The sequence below is a fragment of the Eulemur rufifrons genome, chromosome 6 (assembly GCF_041146395.1).
Source record: "Eulemur rufifrons isolate Redbay chromosome 6, OSU_ERuf_1, whole genome shotgun sequence".
NCBI lineage: Eukaryota > Metazoa > Chordata > Mammalia > Primates > Lemuridae > Eulemur > Eulemur rufifrons.
In genome coordinates, this window is record NC_090988.1 from 28,287,527 (window position 1) to 28,310,323 (window position 22,797).

At 37.1% G+C, this 22,797-nt stretch overlaps 1 protein-coding gene across 1 annotated transcript; it reads left to right on the top strand.

The window, feature by feature from the left end:
- Positions 1-318: 318 nt before the first annotated feature.
- LOC138384793 (caspase-13-like) lies at positions 319-22,160 on the top strand. Its single transcript, XM_069470471.1, has 10 exons — positions 319-376; positions 1,045-1,107; positions 8,597-8,872; positions 13,443-13,552; positions 14,529-14,702; positions 15,865-16,099; positions 16,833-16,976; positions 18,467-18,576; positions 20,303-20,406; positions 22,132-22,160. Exons 1-9 carry the CDS (start codon positions 319-321, stop codon positions 20,399-20,401), a joined length of 1,269 nt encoding a protein of 422 aa, XP_069326572.1. The 3' UTR covers positions 20,402-20,406; positions 22,132-22,160.
- Positions 22,161-22,797: the final 637 nt, after the last annotated feature.

The following is a 22,797-nucleotide window of genomic DNA, read 5'->3' on the forward strand; positions in this document are numbered from 1 at the left end:
TGGAAAAGCCACCCTTCTACTTGCAATTATGAGCCTTTTCTAATCCTAAACTTACTAAAAGTGAAAATAAATTTTGGACCTTTCGAAAACCTTCCATGTTGCACCCATTACGGCCCCTTTTCCCCGCTTTCCCTTACAGTTCTTACAGGCATATCTGTTTTGTATAATCATGCGTTCATTTTACCACAGCCTGATTCTGCTTCCATGATCAGTCTTTGTTCAGAGGAGACCAAAAAGCAGAGGTGAAGAGTCACCCTCACTCAAAATTTAATGTTAAGAATATTACGGAAATCTTGGGCAGTTAAAGAAAAGCACGCTATGGGAATGGACAAGAGGGTTCTGGCAGAACTATCTCTAATTAAAGATGAAGATGACAGTGAGACATTGAGGGAAAAACATCATCATGATCAATCTACACAATTTAAATAGGAAGCACAAACTATTTTGATTGTTATTGTCTGGCAATGAAAGTAGATTTGTTAGATTTAACTCTTCTAGGATTTGAGTTTTTAGGTGAACAGAAGTAGAAATACTGAGAGATCAAAACGAGAAAAGAAGGATGGATAAAAGAAGGTGTGGGGACTGTAGAGAGAAAAGGAAAAGGAGGAAAAACCCAGTCTGAGGTGCCAACCTACAGAACAATGTTTTGTCATTTCCATTTTTTTTTTCTTCCATCTGAGGGAAGAAACTAGAGTTCAGGACTGGGAAGCCAATTTACGGATCACAGGGGACTTCCTGAAAATGAACCTACAAGTTCTGAAAAGCAATTTTACAATGTGTAATTAGATGTCCACACGCCCTGCAATAAGGAAAGACCCAGTGAATTTTAGTTTTGAGTCTGAGGCTTTTTTCAGCACTAAACGAAAGGACTGCGGCTGTCCCCTATGGCTGGTAAGTAGGGGTCCTTTTCTGACGAAAAGCTAGAGATTCAGGTCTTAGAAAACTATTTATTGCTGTGTGACAGGCAGAAATAACAAAAGGGAGGTGAAACAATAGTGTGCAAGCTGAATCTTTCTCTGGTTGGTTGTGTAACTTGAATCTCAGGACCTGCTGTTGGAGACACTGAAGCAGAGTATAGTCACCAGATGTCCTCCAGCCAGAAAGAAGGTAATTGATTTCTTTCTTCCAGCTCCTGGGAATCAAAGGGAGGGTAAAGCCATAGTAAGCTATTTGTGTGAGAGACAACCCCTGGAAGTCTCTAAATGCACTCTGCAATCTTCTCTGCTTCCTCTGGATTCCAAAGTTGTCATCCAGATCATAAACCTTCCTCCCAGAAGCAGATCTGAGAGCCTTTGAGTTCTGGTCTCTTTCCCAGTCCTTATATTGAATGACATTCTTCATCGGTTTAAAGTGATTCCAATTTTCCCCCTTTCTCTCTAGGTCCGGTACTAACCTCTCTAACACAATATTCCGTGGGTTACAATCACACCCTTTTAACTGGCCTCCCACTCTCCAGGACTTTGCTCTCCAGTCCATCCTGCACACTCCTTCCAGCGCACCTGTCTTATACACAGAAGCTGAAAAGGTGTAAGAGATCAAGTCCTTAGGTATTCAGGCAGCTAGAATTCTAAAATGTCATATAACTTCTATGGATCCATTCTCACTTGAAAAATAACAGGTTGGACTATACCACAGATTTCTAAACCTCATTACATATATGAATCATATATAGTCATATAAAAAATCAGATTACTGTCCTTCCCGGACCTGGCATAGCTCAATCTTGAATAGATTACAGGAATTTATAATCTTTAAAAGATCTGCAGATAAGTCTTATATAGCTGGCCTGGCATAGGTTTGTCTACAGACTAGAATTTGTAGGAAAGTTGATCAGTTAGTTAACTCTCAGTTCTTACATTAGGTATTTATTACTGTAAATTTCTTATTCAGGAACATAAAATGGCTCCCTATTACCTTTTTAAAACTGTCTGAATTTTCCAGACAGGTTTTCTACCATTCAACGTGTATTTATGCATTTTTCCACTAATTCCTCTAAAGCATGACTTCTGCTTCATAAAAAAGCAGAAATTTACTGTATTTATCTCATGAATACTTTCTTGTTATCATGTTTCTTTACTCTTTTGATTCTCCCTGTGGTTAAATCTTTCCAGGGTTTATGTCTCACCTCACATATTTAACATAAGCTCCTAAAATGCAAGGATTGACTGTTTTCTTGTCAGCTTCATGATTCTAGTAAAGCATTTGGCTGGGGACGAAAGTTAAATGAATACTGTGGCTTCCTCTTTGGCTAGGCAGGCCCATTTTACTGCTTGTTGGATTGGAAACAGAGGATCATTAGATCACAGATGTGAGAAATTGGAAGGTACTAGACAAAAAAAAAATAAATAAAGTGGTTCAATAATTATAAACAATTGAGCATACTTGGCTATTGTTGACTAAAGTATCTGAGGAATAGTATCCTATTAAAGCATTACAACAATTTGGGACCAAATCTATGGTCTTGAGGAATTTTGTCCTCCAAATTATTCCCTCCATTTTTATTATCATTGCAACTTCAATTCAGCATGAATTGTAGCAAAACAAATAACACATAATGACTGTTTTTTTAAATACCTACCACAGGACAGCTATATCTTACGTTGTCTTTGATTGAATATTTAAAACTACCCAATTAAATTTGTGCTATTATTGCTAGATGTTGAAGAAGATACTTTGAAAAGGAAAACATAATTTGCCGTGAGTCAAATGTCCACTGAGAGGAGTGATCCCAGGTTGGCCTGATACAAAAACTCAAGGTCCTGCCATTACTCCAATTTTCTCTAAAAATCTTCAAATAGCTGCCCTGTCTCTGATCACTCCCACTTCAGTCTGGACAGTAGTCTTCTATTTACAGCCATATTCTTTCTAAAGCCCAACTCTCCCAGCTCCCTGGTTACATCAGACACCCTGGAGGCTTTGTGATTCTGCCCACATTGTTCCCTGTCAGGGGTGCAGCCCTCGCCTTCTCCAAGGGGCAGGCTCAGACCAATCCTCCAGGTTTCAGTTCCCAGCCTTCCCTCCTGTGAGTGTCCATCCTCCACCTGACTCATGCTTCCTCGTGCTCTTCTGTGCATACACCCATTATTTAAGTTATTATAGTAGTTTGAATTTCAATTATTTCTATATATATCTTTCTACTCAACTGAGAACTTTTATGTTTAGAAATGCCTTACCAAAATGGTACCCCCTAACAATAACAGAGTATCTTTCACAAACAGATACTCATTAAATATTACTGAATGAATTTGAGAGTGAACACACCTTCCCTCTGCTTGAAAACCCCCAATGTGAACTTAATGACCTGTTAAATAAAATCAAGCCTACTTAGCTTGCTATTAAGTATTCTTCAAGAGTTGGGCCACACCTACATTTTATCCATTTGTTCTTATAATCTTTTGACTAATGATTTGGTAGATAATTATCGGTAGACAATTATTTGACTAATGATTTGGTAGATAATTACTGAATGCTAGAAGTAGTGCAGGCCTAGTTCATGGCTCTTGGCCTCACAGAGCATAGAATCTAATGGTGGATACTGACAAGTAGGCTGAGAATCACAGTTATGTGGAATAAAATGCTGGCCTAGGGAGAAACAAAGTGCCCTAGGAGCACAGACTTCTGACACTCTATCTAGCCTGGGAGTATCATGGAGGATTCCCTGATGAAAGTGCCATCTAAGCTGAAACTTGAGGATAAACACAGAGCAGTGGGAGGACAGGAGGCAATGAGGGTTGGGGGACTAGTATCATAGAGATCCCTAAGTAGGGGCTTGCTAGAAACTGAAGGAAGAGTATAATGGTTAAAATGTAATGAGCAAGGTGGGGACAGTATCTGACGATGAGGTTGAATGAGAAGGCCTAGGTCAGATTAACCTGAGAGGTTCCATGATCAAATTTCTATATTGGAACACTCACTCTGCTTCACTGTTAAGAAGAGATTAGAAGGGGGCAAGAGTAGATTTATAAAGTTCTTAGTATAATGAAGAAAAGAAAGATATTGGCCTGAATAGAAATAATGAACAAGCAGAATTGAGAGAAGTGGTCAGATTTTGTAAATATTTGGCAAATAAAATCAATACAATTTGATCAAGATGGAAATATATGAGGAAGACAGAAGAGATTTAATGTCACCAGGTTTTGCTGTTTTCTTGTACTTCGAGGTTAGATATTATTTACTAGTATGTGGAGAAGGGAACAAAGGACGGGAATGAAAAATGAGCAGTTCCGTTTAAAAAATTGAGTTTAATGAGTTTATGGGATATGGAGAAAAGATGTCTCATTGTTGGATGTGTAAGTTTCTATATTGTGATCTATATCTGGGCTGAATCTATAAATTTGAGACTCATTTATTTATTTTTTAAAGCATGTAATTGATGCCATGATAATGTATATGTTAGAAAAAAAAAAAAAAAAAAGAAAAACCTCAGACCAGGCTCTTTGACTGTCTTTTTGTTGTTCTTACAATTTATTTATTTATTTATTTATTTGGCAACTACAATTGTATGTATTTATCAAGTACAATATGATGTTTTGCAATATGTACACATTGTAGAACGCCTAAGTTGACCTAATTATAATAAGCATTACTTAATATGCTCATCATTTTTTTGTGGTTAGAACACTTAAAATTCAGTCTCAAGCAATTTTCAAGAATACAATACATCGTTATTCACTATATTTACTATGTTGTACAATAGATCTCTTATTCCTCCTATCCAATTGAAATTTTGTTTCCTTTGACCAATGTCTCCCAAACTCCCCATCTGATCCCCTTTCTGACCCTTGGCAACCACCATTTTACTCTCTTCTTTTATGAGTTTAACACTGTAGGTTCTACATATAGGTGAGATCATGCAGTATTTTTCTTTTGGTGAATGGTCTAGCTTATTTCACTTAAAATAATGTCCTCTTTGTTCTTCCATGTAGTCACAAACGACAAGATATCCTTCTTCTTTTTTGAAGCTGAATAGTATTCCCTTATGTATATAAACCACATTTTCTTTATTCATTTATCCATCCACAGACAAATAGCTTGATTCTGTATCTTGGCTACTGTGAATAATGCTGCAATGGAAATGGAAGTGCAGATATCTCTTTGACATACTGATTTCATCTCTTTTGGATATTAGCCCTTAGTAGGGTTGGTGGATCATATTTGAGTTCTATTTTTAATTTTTTGAGGATCCTCCATATTGTATTTCATTATGGCTGTACTAATTTACATTCCCATCTACAGTGTGCAAGGGTTCCTTTTATCCACATCCTCTCCAATACTTTTTGTCTTTTGTCTTTCTGATAATAGCCATTCTAATAGGTATGAATTGATAGTTTATTGAGGCTTTAATTTTCCTGATGATTAGAGATGTTGACCATTTTTTAATATATCTGTTGCCCATTTGTACATCTTCTTTTGAAAATGTCTATTCTGGTCCTTTGCTCATTTTTTGATCGGTTTATTTTTTTCCTATTGAATTGTTTCCATTCATTATATGTTTTGAATATTAACCCCTTATGAGATGTATGATTTGCTAATATTTTCTATCATTCTAGAGGTTATCTCTTCACTCTGTTGATTGTTTTCTTTGCTGTGCAAAACCTTTTTAGTTTAATGTAATCCCACTTATTTATTGCTGCTTTTGTTGCCTGCGCTTTTAGTGTCATATCTAAAAAATATTCCAATGTCCTGGAGCTTCCTCCTACATTTTCTTCTAGTAGTTTGACATTTTCTCTTCTAATGTCTGTCTGTAGCCATTTTTAGTTGATTTTATATATAGCAAGTGATAATAGTCTAATTTCATTCTTCTGCATGTGGCTATCTAATATTCCCAATATCAATTATTGAAGAGACTGTCCTTTCTCCATTGTGTATTCTTAGATCCTTTGTTGCAAATCAATTGACTGTAAATAATTGGGATTATTTCTGGGCTTTCTTTCCTGTTCATTGTTCTATATGTCTGTTTTTATTCCAGGATTGTGCTATTTTTTATTACTACCATTTTGTAGTATATTTTGAAGCCAGGTAGTGTGATGCCTCCAAGTCTATTCATTTGACTCAATATAACTTTAGCTATTCAGGTTTTGTTGTGATTCTATATGAATTTTAGGATTTTTTCCTGTTTCTGTAAAAATGCCATTGGAATTTTGATAGGGATTGCATTGAATCTATAGATCACCTTGGGTATTATAGACATTTTAACAATATTAATTTTCCTAATCCCTTAATACAAGAGATCTTTCTATTTATTTGTATCATCTTCAGTTTCTTCCACCAGTGTTTAATAGTTTTGAGTGTATTTTTTTTTCACCTTGGTTAAATTTATTCATAAGTATTTTGCAGTTTTTGTAGCTATTTTAAATGGGATTGTTTTCTTATTTTTTTCTAGATAGTTTTTTTGTTATAAAGAAATACTATTAATTTTTGTATGTTGATTTTGTATCTTGCTACTTTACTGAATTTGCTCATTAATTCTAACAAATTTTTTGGTGTAGTCATTAGGGTTTTCTATATATAAGATCATGTTTTCTGTAAAGAGGTGCAATTTATCTTTTTCCCTTCCAATTTCGATGCCTTTTTTTTTCTCTTGCCTAATCACTCTGGCTAAAATATCTAGCATGTTCTATAGAAGTGGTGAATTCAACACTTTTCTTTTGTTCCTAATCTTAGTGGAACAGCTTTCAACTTTTCACTATGAACATGACATTAGCTATCAGTTTGTCATATGTGGCATTTATTGTATTGTAAACTTCCTTAGTTTTATTGCTTGCCATATTTCTCCACATATTATTCATTCAGTCAACACTCTACCTAGCTCATTGAGTACACAAATAAAACAGAAGTCCAGAACTTAGGCAAAGTGTGTATTTCACATACTAACCTTGGTGCTGTTTGCAAATCTTCAAACTCTCTGTTCCAATATCTACACTGTATTTCAAAACCAGTGTTTTTGCTACCTCTTCCAAAAAGCCTTTGTGATCTCCCCTGCTGGAATTCACTTACCTTTTTTGAGCCTCTTAATTATCTTGTTTGAATTCTCTTAAGCAGATCTCCACCAAGTGTCATATAATGCAATTTGATGATTTAAGAGTGGGGGCTCTGGTTGTTAAACCCCTGAATTTCAGTTCTTGCCTTCCTGTTACTATACACTCTATTCTTTTCACACAACTTGGGTCAATTACTTAAGTAACCTCTGTGTACATTTCCTTTTACATGCAAAAAACATTAATGTACTTTTACATGGCATTTTCATGAAATTTCAGTAAAGCACTTGGTATGATGGGGGCTCAGTGAATATCAACTATTACTGCTGAAGCTGAGTCATAGTTAACTATATAGAATATGGTGTAAGAACAGGATTATAATCCTAATTTGTGTGGTTTGGGGCAAGTTATTACTTAAGTGATCTATAAAGTAAGAAAAATAATAACTCTCCCACTGGCTTATTGTGAGGGTCCAATATATTAATATTTGTAAAATACTTAGTACAGAGATTTGTAACAATGATAATTTTAATGATGATTTACATTGCTTTGTATGTATTTCTTTTTTAATCATAATAAGTACACAGGGGGTATTATAATTTATTAAATTAATTGATATTAGGTAAATTTTCTTCCTGTTTTGTAACTTCTGTGTGCCTTTCTCATAATAGTTGCTCAACAAACATTTATTAAAATATTAACTCAGGATAATATGGCAATGAGGCTGGTGCTTCGGGGCCAAAGTTCTTGTTCAACATGCTGATGTGTTTTCCTTAGAAAATGCAATTTTGTGGCAAAGCTATCCTTGCATATAGATGGACTTGATAATTATTTTTATAGAGTTAATTGAGAATTGATGAGGTATCTAGCTTTCTCATATCTACCTGCCCAAATCATATCTGTTTTATTGAAATAAAAGATGTATTACTTTAATATCTGTATTTATCCATAAAAATTCAAATTATTTGAAGGATTAATACATAAATCCAGTCTCACATTAATCTATCATTATGGAAATTCAGTTGTCAGATTATTTTCAATTCTAAATTTTGGTTGAAAACAAGATCTTAAAGAATTAGGGCTCTAGAGACAGTCATCCATTTATTCATCAGTTCATATGCTTGGCCGGCATATTAGGTACCTATAAGCATTTTTAGCACAAAGATGTGGCTATAGGATATGTGTAAAAAAATGCAGATTCAAAGACATAGTGCTTTCACCAAGGAAACTAAATACAGAGAAGAGGAAAGACCCTACAATCTGGCAGGAGGAATTTACAACCTAAACAAGAGCATGGCCTTTACTGAGAACACATGTTTCATGCAGAGCCTCATCATCATGGGCTGTGAGCAAGAGAAAGAGAAATATGAATACAGTGGATGGCCAGGAAGTTAGCACTGGGCCCAGTGTCACAGAAGAGAGATGACAAGCTATCAAAAATCACAAGTGGGAATGAATTGTTAAATAGCCTGCATGAATTTGATGGGGTAAGAGAATTGTACACATATGAGAAAAGAGGTATATGATTTCTTGGGGAGATGGTGAAATAGGATGTATTCTCAGGTGTGTTTCACATTACAGAAAAAGTGAGGTTTAAACTTAGTAAGCTGTGCCCACAGTTGGAGTCTTTCTACTTTTGACAGAGGACAACCACCAAAACAAAAATCCACTTAAGATTTTGGAATACCTGAACAAAGATGTCATCAATGGCATAATGGATAATTTGGTGAAAAAAAAAGAACAGAAACTGAAGGAAGCAGAATGGAAAAAAAATTATGATACCAAAACTGATGACAAGGCCTGGGTCTTTGTAAACTCTGTGGAAGAGCATGGGGCAGATGAAATGCTTACCCAGTCTGTCCTTACTGTGGACCAAATGTTCAGCAGTGTAGAAGGTAAGGATCATTTACAATGGACATCTCAAATTTTCCAGGATCTATTCAACTCCAAGCTCAGGCTGTGTTCTCTGTGAACCTCCTATCCTTCCTTTACTAAACCACCATTTTATCTAAACCTATCAGTGTCCTTTTGTAGAATAGGATCAAGTTTGCAATTAGCTAAAATGCTGAGTGGTTGTATATAAGCTGTTCATAAAAATAGTTAATAATAGAGACTTTGGAGTAAGGGATACTTAAACCTAAACATAGATTCTGTCACCTGTGAACTATGTGACTTTGCCCAAGTTCCTTAACCTTCCTAGCTCCCTAGGTATCAGTCTTAGGAATGGAGACAAATAAAGTACTGCCTCACAAAGCCATGTAAGGCTAGGAACACAGTAATGCCAGGCATATGCTAACAACTCCCAAGACATCAACTCTCATCCAGAAAGCTTTCTTCCAAGCTTCAGACTCATTCAGCTAGCTGCATATTCAATATTTCTGCTTGAATGTTCCACTGACTTCATAAAACTACCATATGTAAAATGAAACACTTGTTTCCCTGACCAAGTCTGTTCCGCTTTTATCCCCTCTCTATCTCATTAAATGGAATTAATATCTACTAATTATCTCCCAGCAGAATGCAACTGGTTTTTCTGCCAATGAATAACAGTAATTAGTAGAGTGCCTGGCACATAGAAGATATCTAATTAATACAGGATGAATGAACTAATGAAGGATATGTAAGCTATAAATATTAGTTATCATAATTATTATATGGGTGCTAAGATTTAGACTTATGTAGTACTTACCTATTTTTATGAGTTACAAAAATATGATCAGGGCAACCTCTAAAAATGTATAAAATTTTCTAACTTTTCAAAACTGTTGACCCAAATTGAATTATGAGTATTACTAGAGCTTAAATGTTCTCAGATTCAAGTTCACCAGTGATAGACTCAATTTGTCATAGAGTTTAAACTGAAATCTTCAGTACTCATATACTGGAATTTACCAGTAACGACAGATGATGATGAACAAAAGGCAACATAAATTTGTGAGACCTCACTATATCCAATGACCTTTTTGAAAAAGCCTTCTCTAGGGAGAAGGCATGTTCCTACCAACAGGAAGCACATGCTAGTATGATAGTTGTCCAAGATTGTAACCTAGGCTGCATTCTAATTAATATTTAAACTGGTTCTTTTTCAAAGTTTTTGCTTTTTCTCAAACCTGGGATGACATAGGAATAATCTCGATTTTAAAAAATCAGAGATAATGCAGCAAATGGGAATTAGAATTAAAGTAATAGGGGCTTCAAAATTCTTTTAACAGCTCCAGGAATCACAATGGGTGTTAAACTTTAAACTGAAATAAGTTATCTAATTACCAGAGGCTGTGGTATGAAGGAGGCAGAGGTAGACTCTCTCAGGTAGGGTCCAGTGGTTCCCTAGGCTCTATCTGCACTTGAAGTCTCCAGAGTGATCCCAGGACAGTTTAGGTGAACTGGCCCAGTAGGCCAGGAAGCTGGGCGGGCTGGGCTATTAGAATAGGTGAAGGTCCTGGCTAAACCTTTGGTCATGGATGTAATTCTGAGGTTTTCTAGCATAATATTGAGCATATGGACTGGAGGATAGGAAGAACCCAAGTTATTTGTTTATTTCTTAGTTTCATTGAACACACACATGCACACACACACTCACACACACTCTCTCTCTCTCTTTCACATACTATGTGCCAAGCACTGTTATTTAATCAAAGAGGTAACTACTTGAATCCCTACCTTCCATGGGAGATGGCTTTGTATTACCCTATACTAGTCCCTTCCCTTTTGTATCAATTTAATGGGATTCCAAGCATTTAATTAAATAACAGATTAGAACTAGAAATTAAAATGTTTATCTAAACTCTTAATTTGCTCACTTTTTTCTCTTGCACTTGTTAGATCCGGTTCCCCTTGGCCCCAGGAACAGAGAGGCAGAGTCACTGAGGCTGCAAAAAGGCAAAGGAGTTTATTAACTAGCCCCAGGCCAGGGTCCAAATTCCAGAGCACCAACGCAGTGGCCTCTCCAGGAACTAGGACCCCGCCCTGGGGTAAAGATTAGGCTTTTATACTTTTCTGTATGCTAGTTTTCACACGACACGTTATTCTGCACACAACACGTTAGTCTGCACATGACATACTAGTCTGCACTTCATCCCCCTTCAGTTTATTTGTTCCTTTTGTTTAGAAGTGGCTGATCGCGTTGGCTTTAGGTTTGTTGACTCTAAGTTTCGGGGCTTTTTGCACTGGCGCCAGTTGTAGTTAACATCATCCAGGGGAAGAGGAGGGTCTCCGACGGGGGAGGGGGGCTGTTGTCGCATACCTTCTAGTTTTTGGTTACAAGCGATACTGGGAACACACGCCCTGCACAAGCTGTTCATGCACTGATCATGTCTTGCCCTTCTTATCTACTTAGTTGGTTGGAGGGCACCTGGATTCTCTAGCCCTTTATCAGAAAGCAACTTGCAGTTACCTCCCCGGGGCTTTGTTTTCCTTTACTTTAGTGAAGCCTGCCATGGCTCCACTTATGCTAAGCACCAAGCCAACAAGCTATATATACAGAAGCAGAACTAGGCTTCTCACATCCAGGAAGCCTAGCCTATCATGGAGTTACCTTTGTTCTTATCTCTGTTTTTCATTCTGATTAACTATATTTATTAAACAACTAAAAGCAAGCATAGTCACAGAAGCGAATAGCATCAGTTAGAATCAAAGAGAGCACACATTTTCCTACTATCAATTCCTGTTCTTCACACTGCCAGGCTAATAGGAACTCCCTTTTGGTAGTGGACGGAACTGTTCCATATACTATTTTGTGATGCAATAATCTATTTTAATGCTAATTTTATCGTTGGGTGTAAGATAGAGATTCTGTCTAATTCCTCATTTTACTTGAAAATACTATATTTGTACATAGCCACATAATAGTCGTTAGGAGATGTTAAAAAGTACTCCAAACCTATAAATAAACTGGAGAAGGGAAACTTTGGATGAGAAAACATACCTTTTGATCAGGCAATATCCTAGGACCCTGGATGCCCTCATGTTGGCCAAATTTTCTGGAATGGGAAGGAAAAGCATGTGTCACTTTTTAATCTATGAAAAAAATGCTCAGAAGTTTGGTATCCTCATACACTCTTACAATTTGGTACATCTCTGGACCTTAGGCTTTTATCACATTTTTTAGAAAGACATTTATTCAAAAGTATCATTAAAATATAATAAAAATAAGAGAATGAGATAGGAAAAATTATAAAATATAAAAATCTGAAAATTTTAAACCAGATAATATTACCTTCTCATTTAAATAAAATTAACCAGAAAATGTCTATGTTGTTTCATGTAACTGAACAGAAATAACGTGACTATCCATTCCTATCTTGGCAAGAAACCACAGTAGTTTAGATCTTGGTAAACTTCTCTTCTAATTTCTGTTTATAAATTCCTTTTCTTTTCCTCTTCTAAAAAAGGCTCTGGAATTTCTCAGTCTCTTGCACAATCTCAGTCAAATAAGGTCAAGCAATGCCAAATATATTTACATTTGTCTAGGAGACAGTTGAGAAATACTCAGAAACAAACTTCTCCAAAACAGATGTATTATTTTCTTGCATTATAAAACATGGGGTGAAAAACTTAGTGTTAGCTGTTCAGCACTTTGGAGACAAGACATCCAGAATTAGTCAAAATCTCTAACGAAAAAATTGTTCCTTTAATTCTGGATAAAACACTATTGTCACTATTCAGCATTTCTCCTTTAAATAGCTGACTTTACTATATGGGGAGGTATGATTGAAGTCTATTTCCTCTAGAAAGGTTAAGAATTCAGTTTAAGGTTCTGAAAAAATAATAACTGGATGGTACAAGATTCAAGATTCTAATAAGTATTATGGTGTATGAAGGTATCTGTATGTGTTGTGTGGATCAAGAAGGGATTATCACTCCAAAATGGGACTTGTACCATCTAATATCATATCCACTGGCCACATGTGGCTATTAAATCCTTGAATCTTGGCTAGTAACACATGTTGAAATGATAATATTTTAGATATATTGTGTTAAATATAATGTATTATTAAAATTCATTTCACCTGTTTATTTTTAATATTTTAATGTGGATATTAGGAAATTTAATATTGCATATGGAACTCACATTATATTTCTAATAGATAGCACTGATAAATATTTACGCAATATACTATTGCTCTGAGTATAAAGAAGGTCCGTATAGATGGGTGAGTACCCTAGAATAGTACCATTGGAAAAGTCAAACTGTTTTTAATCAATACAGAGAGGCTAGATTTGACCGGAAGTTATCAAGGTGTTTCCCCTAGAATTATCAGAATCTATTATTGCATTTCTGGGTGGATCCGCTTTCTCCATCAGGGACTTCTCTCTTTTCTCCCAGTAACAATGCATCTACTTATATAAGAGGTTAGATACAACTATAACCCCTATGTGCAAAACCCACTCTCTCAATCTTCTGAGGTGATAAATTGGGTCACCAAGGCAGAAATAACAATAAATATAATGTGACATATTCTGCAGCTCCTCCGGAAATCAAGGCTGGACCAGCTGAGTCAGCAGAATCTACAGATACCATCAAGCTTTGCCCTCATGAAGACTTTCTGAGACTGAGTAAAGAACGGGCTGGAGAGGTGCTGTGCTCTATGCATGAGATAGAGATGTGGCAAGAAACAATTGCTATCACTTAAATGCACAATTTCTTAAAACACTAAGTAATTGGTGGTGAAAACTGTGGAAACCTTTTTCATAAATGTGAGGAGAACATGTGGCTCCATACAGATTCCAATTCTGTTTAAGCACCATGATAAAATCCAGATGCCTTATTTTGTTCAATTATTTATTCACTTACCTATTTGGGATTTATGACAATTTCAACTACAGGCATAGAATCAAAATATTTGTAAGATAACATGGCTGAGTAGTAACTGTTTCTACTCTAGTTGAAAGACCTGAATATGAAACATATTTTAAAAATATAATTAAAGCTTGAAAAACATTATGAGTTGATGTGTCAAAAATAGTATCAAAATAATAATTCTACCAAAGGCAAATAATCTTTGGTGAATTCATTATTACTGGAGCCAATGACAAAGGTCTCTCGGTTTTTATGAAATTGGATCTGAACCTCCAATGCTAAGAAAGACTTGAGAGATGGAGAAGAAAGGGGAGGATGAGTAGGAATTATTCTATTAAGTTTCACAAGATTCTTTTTTTTTTTTTTAAATTTCAGCTTATTATGGGGGTACAAAAGTTCAGGTTATATATATTGGCCATGTCGCGCCCATCCCCCTGAGTCAGAGCTTCAAGCGTGTCCATTCCCCAGACAGTGCTCATAGCACTCATCATGTAGTTATACCCCCATCCCCTCCCCCCACCCCTACTCCCCCTGAGACAGAACATACAAGCATGTCCATTCTTGAGTTATCCTTCCAAATATAGCCTGGTCCTTGCTCTGGGCTCTTGGGAGAGAGGAAGACAGGATCTTCTGGTAGACGTTGGGGGAGAGAATAGCTGTACGAGGCTTTAATAAAGCAACACTGCTGGGCGTATGGGGTTTCAAAATAGACTCGGGCATAATCAAATTCACTGCATATCCACCTCCTGCAGATCTATCCCATAAAGGAGAAAAAGGATCGCACTCGCCTGGCTCTCATCCTATGCAATACAGAGTTTGACCATCTTGCGCCAAGGAATGGGGCTGACCATGACATCGTGGGGATGAAGGGGATGCTTGAGGGCCTGGGCTACAGAGTGGATGTAAAAGAGAAACTCACAGCCAGGGTAAGGGCCCCTCGCCCACCCCAAACTCACACGCATTCAACACACATCCCTCCACTAACTAGTCAGCTTTAGAAAACCTCAAATGCTTTAACATCCTCAGTATTTGTGTGTGTGTGTTGGCAAAACGAAGGTATTATCCACGCCTCTTTTGAGCTCCAACCATCCCAATTCCATAAAACTGGACAAAATGTGATTGGCGTGTGTTTTCACAATCCTTATTGAGTTCCAAAGTGAGGTGATTGGGAGTCAGCCCGGAGATTCCCCAGACAACTCGAGCGGTGACTGTTAAGCAGAAGTGCACTCATAACACAAATATTGAGTCTTGAACTCGGTGTCAGGAGCTTTTCCTGCCACCTGGGATAGGCCTTTCCGTGAGACGGGAAGTTCCCAGCTCACACTGATCTAGGTTAGAGTGCAGAGGGACAATCCAAATATAAGCCAAACAGACAATTTCAGAGATTGTGTGTGTTTGTGTGTGTGTGTGTGTCTACGTAAGCGTGATAAGAAAGTCAAAATAAGTGAACAGAAAAGGAAAAAAGAAACATGAGAGAGAATTGGGGGGGGGGCACCTTTGATGGGGTGGTCCAGGGAAGCCTCTGTGAGGAGATACCACGGGAGGTGAGTTGTAACTACCAGAAGTAGATGGCTCTGGAAGGATGTGAGTGAAAGGTCTTCCAAGTAGGGGGAGCTACATGTGAAAGGGCTAAACTGAAAAGGAAACTGGCACATGAGAGGCACAAAAAGACCAGTGCGGCTAACCTGAGGATGGAGCAGGGTCAGGCCAGAGGTTTGATTTTATTCTAAGCACAGTGGGATGGGTTTGAGAAGGAAAGTGGTGTGATGCTTTTATTACACATGGTGATTGTTAAATAAGGAGAGAAAAGATATAGCTCAAAAGGAAAAAAAGTAACACAAGTGACATATAAGCATAGACAGTATATGGAGAAGACAGTTTCTGGTATGTCAGCAGCAGCAGCAGGAGAAAGTTGGACCCACTGCCTATTAAGAAGGAAAAGACAACAGCTGTCTTCACTGAGTCAGCACTAGGTGAAGGCACCATGACAGAATGTTACATGCGTTTCTTGTGCTGCTCATGGGAAATCTAGGAGGTCACATAGCTGCAATGCTTGCTCTATTGAAGTGAGACGTTGGTCTTCTCCAGGATATGGAGTCAGTGCTGCGGGAATTTGCTGCCCGACCAGAGCACAAGTCCTCGGACAGCACCTTCGTGGTGTTCATGTCTCATGGCATCCTGGATGGAATCTGTGGAACGAGACACAGTGAGGGAACGTGGGATGTGCTGCCTTATGACACCGTCTTCCAGATATTCAACAACCGCAACTGCGTCAGTCTGAAGGACAAACCCAAGGTCATCATTGTCCAGGCCTGCAGAGGTGGTGAGTTCTCAGACGGAAAATCCAACAGTTATGAAGGAGTTTGCAGAGAACTTTGATGCATGGTTTATATCTAGGGGGAACAATCTTAACCCACCCAGTGCAAATCCACTGCACTGAATGATGAGGAAACTCTGTCTATGGGGCTGGAATCATGAGGATTGTCTGGTCAGCTGAGAAATGTCTATACAATTTAATCCAGGGGAAGTGGTGAAGGAGATCATCAGAATCCCTAAATCGAAGTTAAACAGAAATATTCACACCTTTGAATGGAAGTATCTTAGTGGTAGCTTGTCTTGTAAATGTTTTATAGACATTTTGAAATTATCTTGTTTGAGAAGAATTACTTTTGAATGTTGGGCCATCATGTAATAGCAGCACATCATTTTTCTTCATAAATATTGAAGGGGAGTGAGTATGGAGATCAGGGGACTTGGGGTCATTGCTATCAAAGTTTTTTTTATTTTTTTCCTGACATCCAAAATATCATGGTTACTGGCAGCTCTCTTTAAATAAAAAGCAGAAATAATTTAGCTAAAAGCTGGTAACTACAGGATGATGTCACTATTAATTGGCACATTACTCAATGGCATTAGAGAGAAGGCAAAGTGGTCTGAGTGTGTGTGTATGAAATTATTAATAGTTAGAATGAACATTCAGGAAGAACAAGGTGGGCAACTGTGATAGTCACACTGAGGGAGGCTCAGCGGTGTGTAGCAAGTTCATGTCTCCCCAGCAAACCGTGGGCACGTGTGGGTCAGAGACTCTCCAGAAGCCTTGGCAGCCAGCTCCTCACAGTCACTGGAGAATCTGGAAGAAGATGCTGTTTGCAAGACTCACGTGGAGAAGGACTTCATTGCTTTCTGCTCCTCCACCCCACGTATGTGACTTTTAGAGGCATTCAGGGATTTGTGGGCTTGAAGCTGCCTTTGAATGGTTCTAGAAAAATCAAGATAGGCCCTGGGCAAAAATGATCTGAAAAAAAGTTTGAGTTTTGTCAATATATTTTACATTCTCTTATCCGTGCTATAAGAACAGATTCTATTCCTCCTATACACACTGTTAAAAATTGTACTTTTTTTTTTCTTGGGAGCGGTGAGCTGGCAGGTAGACTCTAGTCTGCCATTTTTTTTTTTTTTTAAATAAACGTTGCACTTTATAGTCAATTGCATACCAAATAAAAAAGCAACCTGATACCAGGAACCCCATTTACTAAACTCCATTTAAACATAAATGATTGATTTCTTTTTTTTATTAAATCCATTTAATATTTTAAGTAGAGATTTTGTGGATCCCAGGACTGGCTGCCGTTTCTCAAATTATCCACTCCAAGACTTTTTCCTCATATTTGCCATCTGATTCTACATAGAGTGATGCATTTCATGCCCCAGTAGGAATGTGAATGCCCTTTGAAAGAAATAGACAGTAATAGGGTAGGACTGAGTAGGTCCAATACAGGGAATAGTGGTTAGTTTTTTACTTCTAGTTAACCATCTTAAGGACCTTCACATTTGACTGTTTCAAATGTGCAAAATTTGAAGTCCTATTCTTTGAAACCACTTTATTGAAGCATAATTGGCATACAAAACTACATATTCATTGTATACTACCTAATGGATTTGTAGATAAGAATCCACCAGTGAAACCATCACCACAATTTATAACTTCAGCATATCCCTCCCTCCAAAAGATTCCTGCAGCTCTCTATTAATAATCATCATCATTTTATGGTTCTGTGTGATGAGAACACACACGTAAGACCTACCCTCTTACCAAATATTTAAATACATAAATATACATATGCGTATATTTAAATTTATATATTTAAATACATAATACAGTATTGTTAACTACTGACACTATGCTGTACAGTATATTTCTATGATTTACTTGTCTTCTATAATGGAAACTTTGGTTCATCTATTTTGTTTTTTATATTGTTAAAGACAGCATGATGTAACTTGTAAACTACATTGGACCCAGGTGGCCATTTTGGGTCACTTACACACTGTGTGAACATGAGGAAGTTCCTTTATTCTTCAGAGCTTCTATTCTTTCTTCTATAACTTGGGATAATCCCATTTATGTTAAAGCTGAGTGAATGAACATAAGACGCATAGTAGAATTTCAGCTCCAAGTGTCCAAATGTAATCACTCTGTAATTTCTTGCAGCTCTGACAAGTTGACCCTTTAGTTCAACCTCCGCCAGCTTTTTTGTTTTCTCTATGTGGAAAATGAGTTAATGTCAGGTTATAAGTTCTGTTAAGATAATTCCTGAGCTAGGCTTTTCTTTTACAAATGACCAAAAAAAATGTAAACAAAAAATAGTGAAAACCATAGTCCAAGGCATAACAGTTTCTATCGTTGTAGATAACATGTCCTGGAGAGACATCACAAGGGGCTCCCTCTTCATCACACAGCTCATCACATGCTTCCAGAAATACTCTTGGTGCTGTCACCTAGAGGAAGTATTTCGGAAGGTAAGCTTCTCTTTCCGCTATTAGTCATTCATTTATTTGTTCAGGAAGAATTTATCATTATTCACATTTCAAGTGACTTTGTCAGGCAAGCAAAAGTAGAGTGGTAGCTGGTATATGTCATTTAGGTGTTGAACTCTGGTTTAGAAAAAGATGTCAATATATCCCAGCAGGTGACTAAAGTAGAACAAAATAATATAAACTATAAACTTGCATGTTATGGGCTATAAGTTCTTAAAATTCAAAACACAGAAAGTACTTTGAATTAATTTTCATTGCTTAATGTATTAAATAAATATGGATTGGGTGGTCTGTTGTAATGGGCCCTATCCTGGTGACGGGGGTAAATGGGGCACGAGTACATACGCCTACTGCGGACTCACACGTTTGTGAACGATGTGAACACTAAAAAAGTGAGTCAATAAACAAATGTGTGATCACAGTTTGTGATAGGATCCATAAAAACATGTGAAAGAAAATTAAAATAATACATTCTTTGAATGGAATGGTCCAAAAGGGAAGACTTCATACTCCTTCCCCAACTTGGTACTTCCTTATTCCTCGTCCTCCTCCTAATATATTTTTCTTCATAGGTCTACCAGCACCCAGTCAATATGTATTTTATTTATGTGTCTGATTTTTTACCTATATTTACTCACTAAAATGCAAGCTTCATGAAAGCAGGGATTTGCTCAACATCTTAACAAGCCTGGCACATAGCACACATTCAATTAATATCCATTAAATAAATAGATACATGAATGAATGAATACATTCCCTCCTTTTTTTAGAGAAATAGGATTGATATTAAGAACATGGGAAAGTATAATTGTTTTTAAATTCAAAATTGTAGAGAACAGTTACACTATGTTGGGAAAAGAGAAATACTCCTTTGGTAGATTAGAGAAGATTCCTTGGTAACATGAGTCAGGTTTCCTATGAATAGGGATCTAAAATGTTAAGTTCTTCAGATGAATAGAAATTAGATATTATAGTTTCAAGGGTGTTTCTAGACAAAGACTAGAAACACTGGATTTAGGGTAAGTGGGATATCATTGATCAGTCCATGTAAAAGACTTCAGAGATCAGCTTGGTGGTGGGGATATGAAAGAGTCAGTGTTCAGGCTTTAAAGACAAGATCCTGGGAATTAGGTCTCCCTAAATTGAGCAGTCAGCCTTGGTGGGGGTTGAACATGGGAGACCTTCCTTATGTAGTTCTCATGAACAGATCCAAGGGATACTTGATTGTCAGATCTATAGGTCAGAAATGGAAAACAAAGGAAATAGAGGTCGAAAGGCCTTGGATTAGGAATGAGATGTTTATTTCGAGTTAATAAATACATTCTGGCATGGAGTGTCCACTCAAAGAGGCATGGTTTGAATTCTGACTCCTGTGAGTGACATAGAATATCCATGGGCTTGTCACATCAACCGCAGGAGCTCCCCTCATTCTTGGCATTTCCTGGTTCATGGGACAAGATGTTTTCTGAGATTTCAAAAGAGTCATATGTCATCGAGAGCAGCGTTCCCCAACCTTTTTGGCATCATTTTCATGGAAGGTAATTTTTCCACAGATCAGGAAGCGGGGGAAGGTTTCAGGTTGATTCAAATACATTACATTTATTGTGTACTTTATTTCTATTATTATTACATTGTAATATATAATGAAATAATCATCCTATTCACTATAGGCTGGGGACCCCTGATCTAGAGCCTTTTTCTTTTTTAGGTACAACAATCATTTGAAACACCAAGTGTTCAAGCCCAGATGCCCACCATTGAACGACTATCCATGACAAGATATTTCTACCTCTTTCCAGGACATTGAACATAGTAAGTACAGAGAGCTTCTGTGCATGGGTAAAATATATGGGAGAGTAATGATGGTGGTGAGGTCCAATGACGAATGACAGCTGACTGCTTGGATGGTCAAATTTGTGTTCTTTGTTGACATAGTTTGGTTATTCTTTGCTATTTTTTATTCTACCTATATGCATTTGGATCCCTCCCATCTCTACGATCAATCAATTAATCAATCAAGGAGGTAAGAAAAACCAAGACAGGATATGATAAACAATGAAAGACACAGGATAGCAATTATTAAAATTGAAATGTACTCATTATTACTTATATTCACTTATCTCTTATGTTCTCTCTCTCTCTCACACAGACATACACAAACACACACACACACACTGAGTTACCAAACATTGCATGTGACCCTAGAAAAAACAGAGTAAACAGAGGAACTAACTATAGAGGAAGCAAGACTTTAGTTCTCTAATGCAAATATCACATTACTAACATTGAGCTACCATTACCAGACAGTATAAAATATATCCTGGACTATAACATTTGTTTCGATGCATGCTCTGGTTCTCAGACTGTACTCAGATTGTTCTCATAGTGTAAATCACAGATCACTCAGAGTCCACTTTCAGACTCTCAATTACTTTTGAGAAACTCCTTCAAGCTCCTATGTTAACATTTAAGCTTTTTTGGTTTTGGTCAAAATATTTTAGAATGGGTATATCAAGTTTAGACCCAGTGATTACTTTTTCACTAATAACAGCTTTTACCACACCATATTAAAAGCATATTATTAATTTCTCTCTCAGAAACATACTTTATATTTTTAGAGAAGTTTGCCTCAATAATTCAAATATTTACCACACAAGCATTTACTCTTGATTTCTAACACCCCAGTTGCAAAATTGCATAGATATTTCACTGAACAGCTTCCAGTGCCCAATTCATTTAATCGGACCACATTTGGACTTTGAATTATTTGTTTAACTAATATTTATCCACACTTACCATGAACTAGGTTCTATTCTAGATGCTTGGAATATACCACTGAACAAAATAAAAGGATTCTTTATCCTCAGAAAGCTTGTATTTGAGTGAGTAGAGATAGGCTCTGCCTGAATACATAAACAGGTAAATATATAATAGGTCAGAGAGTGATAAGAGCTAAGAAGAAAGATGAAGAATGTTAAGGGAAACACAAAGTGATGGATTTTGCACTGCTATAAATAGATTACTCAGGAAAGCCTTATTTGAAATGATGAAATCCGAACAAAGAATGGTAGGGGAGTAACCTATGTGGTTCTTATGCAGTAAAAGTGTCCCAGCACAGAATAAAGCAAGTGCAAATGCCCTGGGGCAGAAATACACTAAACTTGCTTTAAAAACTGTAAAGAGACAGTATGAGAGAATGAGAACTGCAGTGGGGAAATGGCAGAGACAAATTCAGTGAAATGGACAGAAAGCTGACCCCATGGACCTTGGTGATCACGTGGTATGTCTTTTAAAATTTTTATCCTGAGTGAGATAGGAAACTCTTGAGTTGCTTTTGATCAGAGAAGGAACAAACTGTAACATAAGCTTTACAAAGATAACCCTGAGTGCTTTATAGTGAATAGCCTCCATAGGTCACAGATGGAAGTCAAGGAAAGCACCAAGAGCTCATGGAAGTGGATGGAAGAAGAATCATGAAGAATGGGATGAAAGCTGCAAGGCATAACCATCTTGACCTGTTTTTTCTGTCTCCTATAGGAAACCACAGGCAGCCCAGCCCTCCTTTATCAACTTCAAGAAGCACCTTTACCAGTACAGAACAAGCATTTAACCTTTTGTATTTCAATAAAAATGAAAACAAACGAAGCTGGGTGCAGCAGCTTGCACCTCTAACTCCAGCTACTTGGGAGGCTGAAGCAGGAGGATTTCTTGAGGCCAGGAGATTGAGACTAGCCTGGGCAATACAGCAAAACCTCATCTCTTGAAAGAAAAATAAAAACCTGCACAAAATGAACTGTGTCTTTTTAGGTTCTCTAATAGAGACTATAATTGTAATTAAAATGATGAGTGAATGAAAATGAAGGAGAAGAAGCTAACTGTATTTTCTAGCTTTATGGCTCAAATAATATCTGCACTTCACTGAGTGAAGAGAACTGGCTGTGACTTACTTTCAACAATAGGGTAAAAGGATATCGTTTGTCTAAAACTACAGTGAGATACCAGCTCACATACATTAAAATGGCTACTGTAAAAAAAACAAAAACAGAAAATAAGAGTGTTAGCAAGGATGTGGAATAATTGGAATCCTGTGCACTCTTGGTGGTAATGCAAAATGATACAGCCCCTGTGGAAAACAGTAAGGCAGTTCTTCAGAAACTTAAAAGTAGAATTACCATATGATCCAGAAATTCCACTTCTGGGTAT

Excerpts from the sequence above, each read along its gene's own strand:
- LOC138384793 (XM_069470471.1), top strand. The coding sequence starts at position 319 with ATGGGAATGGACAAGAGGGTTCTGGCAGAACTATCTCTAATTAAAGAT. Across the intron at positions 377-1,044 it reads AATTAAAGATGAAGATGACA|GACCTGCTGTTGGAGACACT; the intron begins GTGAGACATTGA and ends CTTGAATCTCAG. Across the intron at positions 18,577-20,302 it reads TAGAGGAAGTATTTCGGAAG|GTACAACAATCATTTGAAAC; the intron begins GTAAGCTTCTCT and ends TTTCTTTTTTAG.